This window comes from Brachycentrus maculatus, unplaced genomic scaffold, assembly GCF_059751285.1.
Source record: "Brachycentrus maculatus isolate JH-2025_06_01 unplaced genomic scaffold, ASM5975128v1 h1tg000129l, whole genome shotgun sequence".
NCBI classification, from domain to species: Eukaryota; Metazoa; Arthropoda; class Insecta; order Trichoptera; family Brachycentridae; genus Brachycentrus; species Brachycentrus maculatus.
Genome location: NW_028280882.1, coordinates 153,143 through 167,996, shown reverse-complemented (window position 1 = coordinate 167,996; position 14,854 = coordinate 153,143). Strand labels below are relative to the sequence as shown.

Here is a 14,854-nt window from a genome sequence, read left to right as displayed (position 1 = left end):
GATATCAATGTAAAAAATAATTAATAAATTCATGACATCGACCACAGGCTAAGATATTACCATAGCGAATATGATATGAAAAAATATAACTATGAAAATGTGTGTGTTTCCATTACTCTCATACTAAACTAAAGCAACCTATGTATGTAAAATTAATAGTTATACTATATAGATAATCAAAGGCAACTTACACGTGGTTTAATTTTTTGTGTTGTTTTTTTTTAAATATCATATACAATATCATATATAAAGGGTCCGCCAAATAACTTTTTTTTTTTGAAAATGCTATAAGTGCTATCGAGTGTAGCTTCGGCTGTGTGGCACGTAGCGCCGTCCTGTTGAAACCAAATGTTGCCAATATCCTCCTCTTCAATTTTTGTGAACAAAAATCCGTTCAACATGGCCCGATAACGATCGCCATTGACTGTAACGGCCACTCCTTGCTCATTTTCAAAGAAAAATGGCCCAATTATGCCTCTGGACCAAAATCCGCACCAAACAGTGACTCGTTTTGGGTGTACCGGCTTTTCAATGTATGCGTGCGGGTTTTCTGTGCCCCAAATACGACAATTTTGCTTGTTTACATACCCGCCAAGATCAAAATGAGCTTCATCCGAAAAGATGATTTTTTTGGCAAAATCGGCATCTTCTGTAAGTCGATCGCAGGCCCACTCAGCGAAGCGAAAACGCATTGGATGGTCAGTTGGCTTCAACTCCTGAACCAATTGGACTTTGTATGGCGTCATACCAAGGTCTTTATGCAAAATTCGTCTCAATGATGTCTCCGAAATGTTCAATTGTTGAGAACGACGGTGAATTGATGTTGATGGCGCTTCACGCACACTTTCTGCCACAACATCGATATTCTCGGGTGTACGCACTGTTTTTGGCTTTTCACGCTTTGGTTTATCGATGAGGATGCCAGTTTCTTTCACTTTTTTCACAAGATAACGAACATACGGAGCTGACGGTGCTTCTCTTCTTCCAAAAACCGTACGCAATTTTCGCACACATTCTGCAACATTACCATGATTTTCAAAGTAATGTCGCAATATTTCCCAGCGTTGTTCAAGCGTATACACAACCATATTCGCTCAGCGGAAGGATAAAACTAATTATCTGTCAAATCAGACATGAGCTAAGTGTTACCATTCACGAAATAAGCACTAGTTGAAAAAAAAAACTTTAGATGGCGGACCCTATAGTTGTTATTTTTAAAGTCAGGTACAAAATTGTATGTACCCGAAATAAGTCTATTTTTTGCAATTGAATATTTTTCATGAATTAAAAAATATGTCGATAAAATTAAAGCCAACGTGCGGATGTTGAAATGTGAAATGTCGTTAGGCTGTAAGGGAAATTAGTCGAGCCATTGTGAACAGGAGCCCAGACGATAGTTTGCGAAAATAATTGCATTTGAACAAGAATGCAAATATTTATGCAAGGTCAACAATTTAAAAGCATGCCATAACATATTTAAACGTGCATTCACGCTAAAAATAGCGTGAGCTCAAAATATCCAGCGGAAAAGTTTATATCGTGTTAAGAAATAAGGAAAACATTATCACAGTTTAATATTTGTTAAAAATAGATTTCATTCTATTATTTATTGAAAACATTTCGCGGGACAATGAAAATTAAAACGTGCATACATTTTTACATTTTGAATTACTCCTATAATAATAATAATAAAACCCTTATCCGCACCCCAATGGTGCATAGGGCACTGTGTCATATAAACGCAGTGTTATCTTGATCGTTTACACATGAAGGAAAGGTGATCAGCCCTCCGCTTCAGGTACCAGTCCATGGTAGTATTGAATAAATATTACAGTGAAAAAATCACTTATATTTATTTTACCCCCCTTGGGAATCGAACCCGGGACCTCCAGAACGGTAGCCGAGCGTGCTGACCATTACACTACGGAGGCGGACAAAATACTCCTATACTTACTCCTATAAATACAGAAAATGGTACATAAGGCATTGCTGTAATATTGAAAATTACATATAAAAATACGGCTCATGAATTATTGGAGAAAAGAATGCTCAATTTAATCAAGATTTTATTGATATCACTACAAAAATGAGGTTATCTAGATGGGAATATGGAAATCTGGGTATAAACAGGGCTTATGACCGTTAATTGACTAGAGACAACTTTGTACACTGCGTAACATAAACCATTCTAACTATAATTGACAACCACACTAATGTAATTTCGAAAATTATAGATAACAATAATTCCACTACTGCCACCTATTGTTGAAATCGTTAATGTTAATAATGAGTTATAAAAACCTTTGTTGTTTGTATGCGAGATTATTTTTCCGAATCAAATCAGGTAGTTTTGAATTGAACAGATTGTATGTTAAAAAAGTATGTTAATTTTTTTTTAAATATATTATAATATTAATTTTATTATTGATTCCTTGATTTTTATTTTTTATTTCATTACGGTGTATGTAAATAAGTTTATGATCTCGCCAATATATATTTAAACTGATAACTACGCGATATTTAAGTGTTTGCAAAGCGCCACCCAAAAGCTGTCTTACCATATTGGTATACCTAATGCACAGTACTTATATTTATTCCAGATAACACTCCACGCCCATTGTAAAATTACACACCGCGTGTAAAATAAACGTAGGTATCAACTATGGGAAATGGTAAAGTTTGTTTATACATGGGCTGTATTGCCATTCATGACACTGTGTTGCTACATAGTTACATATCAAACACGTGTATTTACAATAAATAAAAAATAGGTTCGGTGACGCGGGACAATGGGCTGCAAACAGAAGACAACGAATTCTATAGGTAATATTGTGACCAGCTGTATGTATTTGTATAAAATTGTGTCTCATTAAAAGCACATTAGAAAATGTCATCACGCAGATACATTAAATAAACAATAAGAACAAAATAACGCAATGTGTCATAGATCACGCAGCAAAATGACGATTTGTTTGTAATTCTAATTAATTTTAGTTATTATTAATTAATATCTGAATTAGTGAGTCACCTATCTACGAAACTGTACGCGGTTTGTCACACGGTGTATAAAGTCATCACTTACAACAGCTTGCTGATGACAGGTTGTAAACCCTGGTGAAACCTAGATTTCCATGTTTTTAACTCAACGAGTATTTTATATACGATGCGATAATGATGATTTTTTTTAGTAAGTATTGTTTCACTGAATTATATTCACAATAATACAGATAATGACGAAACTACAGTAATATCAACTCAGTACAAAAGTATGGGAAAAATACGTTAAAATTTCATTTTGTGGCGTATGATAGTATAGGCATGAGGAGTCGTTATGTAGGAGAAAAAGTAAAATATTTAAAGATCCTTTGATATGAAAATATAGAATATTCCAGTGACTGTAGATGAAGAAAAAACCTTGTAGGTTCGAAATAGGTATCTGGTAACGATCAGTGTCAAGTGGGTAAAAAATATGGGGTTTTTTTGTCAAAAAGGGAGTTGTGTGAAAATTTACGCTCACCATAAGGACTTATAAATTTTAAAAACAGGGTTTGGCTGATAAATTTAGCCTCAATACTTTTGGTTCGATAAGTGCGTGGGTATGGGATATGGTTTATCTCCAAATGTCAGTTTAAATGCATACGTTTGAATTTCTGCATGATTATCTTGTGTGTTAATTACTACAACGAGTCTACTAAAGGAGCAAAAACTCGATAGAAGTGCTTGAAAAATAAAGGAAAAAACAATCACTTGAAATGAGTTTCACTTTCCAGACTGTGGATTCAGAAAATTTTTACTATTTATCAGATACGAGGTATTCGAACATCTCCGTCGATAATTTAATATTTTCATTCCCACTTCCTGCTTTCATATTGACGACATGGAATTTGTTTTTGTCGGTAATACGAGAGGTGTTAACACGGTTGGGCCAATTAAAACTTGAAAGGTAGCCTTGGACTATCTATAGCGCAATAATAGACCCCTGTAAAGTCAGGTGTTGAATGATTTAAATATGTAAATCTAACAATTTTATAAATAATGTTCTGCAAATACGCGAATTTAAAGCTGCAAAGCAATATGAGTATTTACCATTTATAGATATTTACGACTTGAGGCAAGCGAAAAATATTATTGAAACTATAAAAAACATGAAATACGGAGTGTTTGGAATGAATTTATGTTCCGGCATATGGTGTACTTGTGCCAGGTGAAACATTAGTCTTCAGTAGTGAAAAATTAGTTAGTTAACGTAAAATATTAGTTTCTTTTGAAAAAAAAAATAGAATGGGTAAAGTTCTTGAGTTAAATATTCAAGGATATTAATTTATAAGCCAATAAGAAAAATACTTTTTGGTTGTTGATTTATTAAGTGCAGAAATGTTAGGAGCATATTTTGTTGAAAACTAATGAGAACGGTGAGTAAAAAGCTTTTTGAAACGTGTTACTATTTGAAGAGAATTTCGCAAAAACGAATTTAATGAAGTTTAACATCAACAAACGGTACTAACTAAACAGGAACTAATTATTACATTCATTTGCCAGTTCAAAGAGATAGTACAGACTCGGAAATGAACGAGTTTCAGTTTATTTTTTCCAGTTCCTTTTCCCAATTAATCTAAAACCTACTTTGTTTCAAATTTAATGTGAAGCAATTATGTAACATTTAGTGAACACGGTTAATGTATCTTGTATTGAAATTTCTCACTTAAACTCCTTTGCTAGATATTTAATACAATTTATCACTCGATATATTCCATATTTTACTATGATGAAGAAAGTCTTTTTATGTCATATTCTCTTCATTTTATAACTCTTTAAATGGCACATGTTTTACATTTATAAATTTTTAATTCGATGTTATCAAAAATAAGAAAAGATAGATATAAAAAAATGGGTATGATATGATATTCAGAGAATATTTCGGTGAATATCATAAAAATGGTTTGAATATTGGATATATTATGAAAATGCAGAAATTAAGGCGATGTTTTCAGGACTTTTAAATAATATGAAATAAACAATAGTTTCATTTATTGATTCGGAAGTCACTTTGTGGTGATATCTATACACTTTTAATTTAAATTTTATTTGATGCTCACTGTTTTTTTTAATCTTTTTTTGTCACGTGTCTCATAATTTTCAAACACCGTGTTTAAAAATAATGCGGAACACGTGTCACAATAGCTTTTTTTGAAACATTGGTTTTAAAACAACAAAAAAATCAGAGTAGCGGAGTTGAAGAGACGGGTGGAGACTGACCACGAAAGAAGCTAACCAGTCATCATAAAGATTGTAACGAACGAAGAAGAAATACAAAATAAAATCAGTCGAGTGCTGGTTAGTTTCCATTTACATAATTTTTTGACATCTCATTGAATTTTTCCCTGTCCTGAGAAGAGCATTCCGCCTTACCCGGGTGTCGATGGCGTTGCAGGCCACCGCGACGGAGGTGAGGTCCCAGGCGGAGCGCGCCTTGTTGGGCGCGTGGTGCGGCGCCTTGCGGCGGCCCAGCGAGCCGTAGGCGGGCACGACGGGCGGCGCGCCGGCCGAGTCCTTACGGCGGCCGCGCGCGCCGCGCCGCAGCGAGCTGAACCAGCCCGACACGGAGGGCCGGCGCTCGCCCTCGCCCGGCGCAGCCTTGATGAACATGCCGCCGCCGCACCGCGCCGACACAGCGACCAGGGAAATCTTGGCGACACTATCCCACTATCCCACACTACCCTGTACCACTCTGAGGGGCTCTGGCGCAGCCGCTCACCGCGCACATAATAGTCAACGGTCTACTCACATGAGTCTTATATTTTTTCACTATCAAACTAGAAACAAATTAATAAAATTTGAGCATTTCTATAGGATTAAAAAGCGCGCTTTTTATCCCATACAAATGCGAAGGGTAACGTATGCTCAGGTTCGCGTCGCCCAGGACGACCACTGCTGACAATTCGTCGGTAGTTCTCGTCAGAACTTTGTACGCGGATCTGACTTGGGAGGATGCAAAGGAGCTGGCTGCCGACAGAAAAGCCTGGAGGCCTGGGGATCACCCCGTTTGTCAGGTCAATGACAACGCTATGCAAGACGCGGAAGTTACATCTTTGAAATTTCGCCCGTACAATTCGTAAAGGTAGTAAGAATATAAAATTATTATGCAAATTTCGGCTAAACTTCAAAGCGATACAGTAAAATATATAAGCCGCAAATTGTAGTGAAACATTCGGTAAAATTAGAAAAAAATATATCATAAAGCTGGTGATGAGAAGTACAACGATAATTTCACGAAGATAACATATTTATTTAACAATAACAGCCTTTTCGCTCTGTAAACTGAATGTTGAATTTGTTCAACATATAAATATTTAAAACTTCTCATACAAAAAAAATTAACTTAAAGATGGTATACATATTTTTTAATGTATTTTTTTTCCAAAATTTTGAATTTTATTTCGAAGATTATCTTCGAGATGTAGTCATGTGATGCAAAGAGGGCAGTTGTAAAGTCCTTAAAACCATTGCAATTTAATTCGGTTATTATTAACGATAGTATATCCTACTCGTATTAATTTAAATCATTATCTAAAATAATTCATGTAACGGATACAGAATTGGCTTTACATTTTATCTGCCTCTTTTCGGAGATAGAAAACGAAGGGGTTAAGTTTGCTATCGCGAATTAAACAATGCATTAATCAAACACTCGGAAAACAAACGGGAATCGGGAACGATGCTAAAATTCTACGCTTAGCACAAGGGCGGAATTGTTCAATTGTATTTTTCCGCCCCCTGAACTTACTAAAACCGCCATTATAAATACGTAGGACCAACGAAAAAATTCTAAACAATAAATACCATTCAAACTCGATGACGTTTACACATGCGCTATAATCGCATTCCTTTATTTGCCTGTTAAAACTCAATTCACACAACGCGGAGCGTCAAGAAAAACAAGCTAATTACACCGTGTTTACTCGGCTATTTCCACCCAAGGCAAAATCACAATACGATCGGCTATTTGCACTCTTAATTTCATCTGGGATTTTCCGAAGCGGCGCGGAGTATTTTCACAACGTGTCGCGAGAGAAACTGACGAGCGCACCGCTCAGCGCGACGGCTGAATTCAGACTGACGTCGGCCCGTAGCGTCGACTCTGATAGGCCAAAGCGAAAATATCAGTGAGATTATGATACAATCAGCACCTGAGCACACGGCCATAGTATTAATATTTACACACATCGTCGCTATCGGAGAGTTAGCTGTAGTGAATTCTCTGGCATTTCTGTTTTCCTATTACCCGGTTCCTGAGTAATTTTTCGTATTACGAATATTCTTATCAGTCTTCAATTGAATTATTTGATTACGCAGATTAAAAACACATTACGTCTGACGTCAGATAATTTCGGTTATTTATTTAATTTAATCTAAAAAGTGGCCTAGTGTTGAATTTAATATAATCACATGTATTTTTAACATAAGATAAAAAAAATTAACCTCAACGTAAACCAAAAAATATTTTAAATGCAATTAATTATCACTTAAAAAGAAATAACCCGATTGATATCAGATATCAATTTCTAGTCCATGAACAATTCAATGTTAACATTTTTTTGACATCTCATCTAAAAACATAACTTCTAATTCGAGATAATCCAGATTGGTAAACAAGTATTTGGACACACTCAAAATTTGTATAAAAAGTTTACTTCAAAATTAAAAAGCTTTTTTGTCTTAATTTCTAAGCATAATCAGTAATAGAATTATAATATTCGGTGATATACTAAAACGGCGTTGTAAAGGAAGTTCTACTATTAATGAGTGATATTTTTTTTGTTTTTACATTTTTAGTTTTCTAGTTTCTACGAACAGCCATTCGGCGTCGTCGAGTCTCAGTACTCCAGCCATTGGTGAACTTTCCGATACGCGAGAGGCAATAAATCAAATGAGTTACATCTATATTTTCAAACGCCTCATGTATTATTTGTCGATGGCGTCGGAAAACATGACGTCTAAGAAAGTGGAGTAAACATGCCAAGTGGAATAGTGTGTCATTACGCGATGAAAAAGGATTTTTTCGGAGAGATAAGATTGTTTGTTCGATACCGACCGACGATTCCGGCCACAAAGGCCTAAATTAATTCAGAAAAAATAGGGAAAAATAATATAATTGTTTTTAAATATAGAGCAAAAACATAACGTGGAATTGTGACCTTTTCAGTACATTTCATTTTGATCAGGGTTCATTTTATTTATTTCATTATATGGCGGGAAAAAATATCGATAGTGCGAATGATAAATAAAATGAATGAACAATATCGATAATGAGCAATATGAGAATATCGTTATTTATTTATTTTTTAAAGATAAATACTTATTTATGTTTTTATTTTATTATTATCATTTACAAGAATACTCCAATTTCGGGAGTGGGTTCGAACCGAGAAATTCTGATTCAAGAGTCCGCGACATTAACCACGGGACCACAACCCGACTTTTCCTTTACCTTCCTCATTATCATCAACTTGTAATTTATTTTATTAAAATTAAATAGAGTTTTGTAATTTATGTTTTTTTATGTTTAAACACTATCTACCCTCTGATTGGAATATGGTATAAAACGTTTTGACCAATATCACTAGTCTGTTTTTGGTTGGTTGGAAGATATTGCTTTTTAGCAATAAGCCCGCCAATGTACTTATTTATTTTCTGTACGTGAAGTTTAAATGAATAAATAAATATTTTTTTATTAATACGATGGGGAAAATGTTTCAAACAACGATTTGGACAAACAAAAAAGGGTTAGATTTTAATAGGATGTTGAATGGATGCTAGAAATGAATTGAACTTTTACGGCAGTCTCAACAGCTCAACAGCCCAAATAGACCGGCAATAAGTTACAAGGATTAACAACGCTCTCATCCTTGACGGTATTTATTGAGTACTACTTATTAAAGCGAGACTGGAGAGCATTTTCCAGCATTTTGCCAAATACATCCATAACCGAAATCGTAAGGTCGTAAGTCTGGAGAAAGATCCGGTTTAGTTTCTTGCGCAATATACGCAAAGGGAGGAGAATAGTGCACCTCTGGATGCGGACCGGGGTAGCGGTAGTAGGTGGTAGTCGCTCGGTTAATTCAATTGTGACTTGGGAGTTAGTCCCGGGGACACATGATTCGTTATTTATCGCCGGGTACGTTGGAAGTCCGCCAGAACCTGGACCAGTGTTCGTTTGTAGGGATTTCCTAACGTTACAGAAAGCACGGCGAACGTATATTATTTCATACAGTTTTTTTCTCTCGTTAGTTGAACGATGAATCCGTTAAATATAAACGTGACACGGGAAGTGTGGTCAGGTCTTCAGTCAGAGCTTTTATGAGACAGGTGTAGTAAGAGATTTTATATATTTTCCTTTTTGTATTTATTGTCTATGTTCCCACTGATAAAAAATAAATAAATAAAAATACGAAACAGCTCCTACCCCCTCTTCATCCTTCAACGTCCCAAAGACACAACTCTTAAATTTAGACTAAGCTTCACATACGGTGTTTGAAAATAATGCGTAATGCATCAAAACACGTATCACAATAGATTTTAAGAAAAAGATATACATGCTCACCAAGTTGAACTTTAATTTTAAAAAAGTAGTAAGTGATCCCTAGGTATTTTTATGCAGCTCTCTTCTTACTATTCACGATGTTTTATTACAATCATTTTCATAACCTCGCATAAAAATAAAGTGACAGACGAGCTTCGCTCGTCAGTTAATGAAGATGAATTTATGAAATAATTTTGGGAAATACTTTCAAAATATATCGTCGTTCTTAATCTATTTTTATTTTATGATATCTCGTTCTGGCAATACATACTTGAATAAATATTAGACGTAGCAATAACATTCATTACCATTGCAATACTTTTTCCTTCTTATTGATATGGCTGGTTAGGACGTGGTTATCGATAGCCATTTAATCCGGTTATAATTTAACATTGAACATGTTTGATTGACGCAAAAACCTTTGTGGTTGAAAACATATAAAACAGAACTTCGTTTTTAACCACTTTTATTATGCACGTTTTTCTCAACCGGTTTTGTCAAAACGTTTGTCTTTTATTATGAATAAATAAAAACAATAATCATGGGAATAATTGGTGGAGAGACTTCGTGGTAATATTAACCAATTTTCAATTTTAATTTGAGTTAATAACACTGATTTTACTTGATATCCATTTTAGCGCAGTAAGGTATGTGTATGCAGTTCGCATAGAGCTATACAAACATATTTAGGTTTTGCATTATTTCATTATGGTTTTATAATTTATGATGAGTATCTTTGCCACGCGTCGGAATAGCTCATTGTCTGCTTCTTCCAAACACCTTTTACTTGTTTTTACTGTTTTTAAGTACCTGTACGACTCAATTATTAAATACCACATGTACGCCAAGTGTATGCTTGCACTCCACATCGTACAATACAATGTTTAAAAATAATATAAAAAGTCGTAGAGTGCATCGAAACACGTGTCATGCATAAAATACAATTACAATTAATGATATTATTAAGTTATCTTTGAATTAAAAATGAATCGTTTCGGTATACAATTATCATTTACCAAAGAGCAGTATTTAAAGTTCAACCAAAAGACACTTATCGAATTGACCCGAATGATTCAGAGTCCGGTTTGTGGTCGAGTCATACTGGTAGAGTACTCGAGAGCATTGCATTTTCAAGTGAGAACCGAAGGCCGATTGTCGGAATGCGGATGCCCTTTGGGCAAATGTGTGTCAATAGATTTAGTAAGAAAGGGTCCCAGCGCGCCAGACACCTGTTTAGTATAAATCTCAGGACTCTAGAGTGCCAGGAGAGAAGGGAAGTGAGGAGAGATATATGTGTAAAGTTAATTCACCGCCTTGAGAAAACGCTCGAGATAAAATAAAATCGCGAAACGTTATAGAACCCCATAGATTTAGGAAATAGTCACTGATATTATCAGATTTGAACATATTTATTTATTTTATGTATTTATTTACATACACAAGTCACATTTATATAATTCCCGATGAGTACTTTCCATTTCTCATTATGGAACATGGGAATAAGGTTTACAAGACTGAAACACACACAAGAGAGTAAAAAAAAAATAGAAAATTATATAAAACAATAAATGGGTATAGTAAATAGGCCCATAAAAAACACAAGGTAAGAAGCATGTTTAAAGGAAACAAATGAGAAAATATAAATTACTACAATGTAAATATGATATTCGTTTTGGATACGAAAATGACATTAAAAAAAAGGACCAATAAAATCAGACTGCGATGGAAGATTACTGCGATATATGAGTATAATATTTTAGCGAATTTGCCAATTATAGGAATATATTCTCTTCGAGTTCTTGTGATAACATAACAGGTTAAAACGATTAAATCAAGACTGAATAAAACAAAGGGAAAAGGTAGTTACTGTCAAATTAATGAAGGTTTTTAGGACTAATATTAAATATACTATAATACATTCCAAATTCTAATATAGTATAAACACGTATGACAAAACAATGTCGTTAAACTACGTACACTAAACTGTTTGGAAAGTAAAAACAATTTTCAAACCAGAATGCACGGAAAACAAACATGGAGGGAAACTCGGCATTAGGAAAACATAAAACAGGATTAATCGTGTCTCGCCGAGGGTATGCATAAATTTGTCTACAACACGTGTGATGGCGGTACCGACACCGGCAATGCAGTGGTCGTCGGTCGCTAGTCGCACGTATATGATATTGTAGGTGGAAAGTGTGAAAACAGACAACACACAGATGCAGCTAATGTGGTTTAAACGCTGCGTGAAATTTCGTTATTCTATATGCACAAAACGAATCTTCGCCGGTTGAATGTGAAGTTCGGGCCACTTTGCCGCCCATGTGAACGCGATGAAAGTGGATTTTAGCCCTCGTACAATCGGGAACTCGTGTGCGCTTGGCTTACACAAAATTTGAAATACGAGTATCAACCAATTTCATATTCGGAACAGAGGACTGGCTGTATATTTACGAATTTTTATGTGATACAGTTGATTCCGCTTGATTGGTGAATTTAGCCACTAGGAAATTTCGCACAAATAAAAAAAAACGTGAAAAAAAACCAAAATTGCAATATGAATAATTAATTTATTCATAATGGAATATTTGATAAAAAAAATAAAAAAATAAAAAATAAGAAAAAAATAGGATAATTTTTTTAAATTAACACTTGGAAATATTTACGAAGTAAATGATAAATTGTGAAAAGGTAAAGATATTACCAAAAAGTAACTGCCGAATCAATCAATGAAAGTATTTCGTTTATTTGTTTGCTTCCTGGTTAGTCACAGCCACAGATGGTGCTACTCTTTTAATTTTGTATGTTTTCATTTAATAACATCAACAATTACCCCCTGACACCCTTTTTTCATCGTAGTAGTGAATGTTTTTTGTCAAAAAAAAAAATCATAATAACAAAGGAAAAATTTTAAGTTTTAATAAATTCACATAAATTACGAGTATTGGGTTCCTGAGCAGGGATTCCGTACTTTAAATATGGCCCAAAGAAGGTAACTTATTATTTTTAATTAATGTTTTACTTAGTAAATATCACTATTTCTTAAAATCTACGGTGACACGTATTTCGATGCATTCCGCATTATTTTCTTTATTATTATTATTTTCTTTATTACTTTTTTCTTTATCGTAATTTTCTTTCTTATTATTGTTATTATTTTTGTATTATTATAATAACTTATCATTATTATTATTATTATTAACTTGCTAACTAAGCGGAATTCAGTCAAATTCAATTGAGATTGTCGTCAGGTAACTATAGTAATATCATTAATTGATTCGGCAGTCACCTTGTGGTAAAATATATCCATTTTTAGTTAAACTTTTACTTGGTAAATACCACTTTTAATAAATAAATAAATAGTGGAATTTCCCAAGAAAAAAAAACTGTAGTACTTCCCTACGGGTGACAATTGCAATAGAAATTAAAACATAGAGAAAACAGTAATACTAATAATAGACAAAACATTTATTACATTTTATGTTGTGTAGTTACTGTCAATAAAAAATTGAACGTTAATGCCAAATGACAGATTTTATGACAGCAAATATTGGTAACAAACGTGTGTACGTTGCAAGTTAATTCAAGGAATGACTTTGTAACTAAATAGGTTTAAATGGTTAGAAACCAATAGAAATGTATTTTTACAAATTCGGTTAAACTGTCACCTTTGATGCTGGGAAATCACGAGGGGGGCGAGAGCTGTTTAAGGCATTATTAAAAGTTTTCCTAAATTCATTTCAAAGTTTAGGAAGCTGATTCGTGGAAACTTCAGCAGTTAGTGTCTGAATTTAAGGACAAACTATTCTCCGCTACGCGGACGATTTAAATCCAGGGTTGAATTAATTCCGGAAGCCGTGTGCAAGAAAGATAGGCGGAAAGAAAGTATAATTTATTTCAACCTTTTGAATGAGTGAACATCCTCATTCGGTCAAGAAAATAATCACATATTAAAAACACATAATTCTAGGAAGAATCGGCGTGTATGTATAAGAATATGTATGAGCGTGGAAGAGGTGAGGATTGTGTGCAAAGACAGGTTGGTATGGCGTTCTATTCTCCCTGCGGGAAGCGGCGTGATGGTTAGTCAATTAGTTAGTTTATAATTCTAGGAGTTACTTTTGGGATACACAAGATAACAGAGAAGTGCTGTTTATATCATCAGGTTTTGGATGTAATCAAATACATATAATATGTATATTCAAGAGTTTTACTTATTTATGGAGAATGTATAAAATATCAGTATTAACATTAATTTGTTCGTTTTTCTTCTATACTTTCCCACTGTCCTTGGTTAAGATATTATAGTAAACACGCTAAATATTATGAACGTAGATTTGTGCTGAAACTGATGGCGAAGTATTTTTTTTTTGTAATTTACATTCACGACTTTGCCCTAAAGTTGTATTCAACAGTGAAAGTCGAAACTTCGCGGAAAAAGTCCTTAAATGCATTTTTATAACATTAAAATATTATACACACAAATAATGCTTAAACATCCTTCATATTTTGTAAACAATCAAATTTCCCCCAGTAATTCTCGAGAACACGGTTGTATGTTGTGTTGGCAATTATAATGAGAATATTATTATTAGATACCGCGCAGTAAATTAACCACATCCGCGCTGGATGTGATTCGCAAAAAGTGGGGAATTGAAGCGGAAACATATTACGCGCTCCACACAAAGCGACTCGTGTGCGATAGATAAGCTTTCGATTAAGTTGTAAATTGTATGACGAATTGCATCGCACAGAGAGATCGAGTAGGTACTACAGTAGACCTAACCTTTCGACAAATCTGTCTGTCTAAATCGGACTCTGGCAGATGTTCAAGATAACGACAGTTATTATCATGTGAGTGTTTGAGAGCAGCTCACTGCACTTTTTCATAAATAATTGCCCAAATATTGTACTAAATTAATTATAATCAATGAAGTGTTATTATTTTTTTTATTATTATGCAATGAGTGCATTAGGGCCCAGATCTCAAGCTTGTCGCAACCGTTTAAATCGGAACGCGTTCAGCCGCGCTCAGGGCTGGTCGTGTGATCACGCTTATTTATTTTTTTCAAAGAATTTATATTGAATATTTTTTTTTGTTTTTTTAGAATATACGAGTATATATAGAAAAAAAAATAACTCCCCAATTATCAATAACTTTTTTCTTTGCAAAATCATGTTATTATTTCGGAGAAAACCTGTAATGCAAAAACAGTGTTTTAAGAAAAAAATACAATAAGTAAAATGTTACCTAGATGTAGAGAAAATTAAGTC

At 34.2% G+C, this 14,854-nt stretch overlaps 1 protein-coding gene across 6 annotated transcripts in view; it reads right to left on the bottom strand.

Annotated features, from left to right (window-relative positions):
• step (cytohesin steppke) overlaps positions 1-14,854 on the bottom strand; it is a 149,486-nt gene that overhangs the window by 71,800 nt on the left and 62,832 nt on the right. For 3 of the 6 annotated variants that reach the window (XR_015837558.1, XR_015837559.1, XM_088260206.1), the window contains exons 1-2: positions 6,841-7,115; positions 5,410-5,813 (exon numbers count right to left, since the gene is read on the bottom strand). The exons of 2 other annotated variants lie outside the window; for them this stretch is intronic. Coding sequence is in view for 2 of the 4 variants with exons in the window: in XM_088260206.1 (XP_088116332.1) it covers positions 5,410-5,646 (237 nt within the window). In the remaining 2 variants the exon portion in view is untranslated. Of the gene's footprint in view, positions 1-5,409; positions 5,814-6,840; positions 7,116-14,854 lie in introns of those variants that run through there. One more of the 6 variants, XM_088260208.1, reaches the window with a different exon arrangement.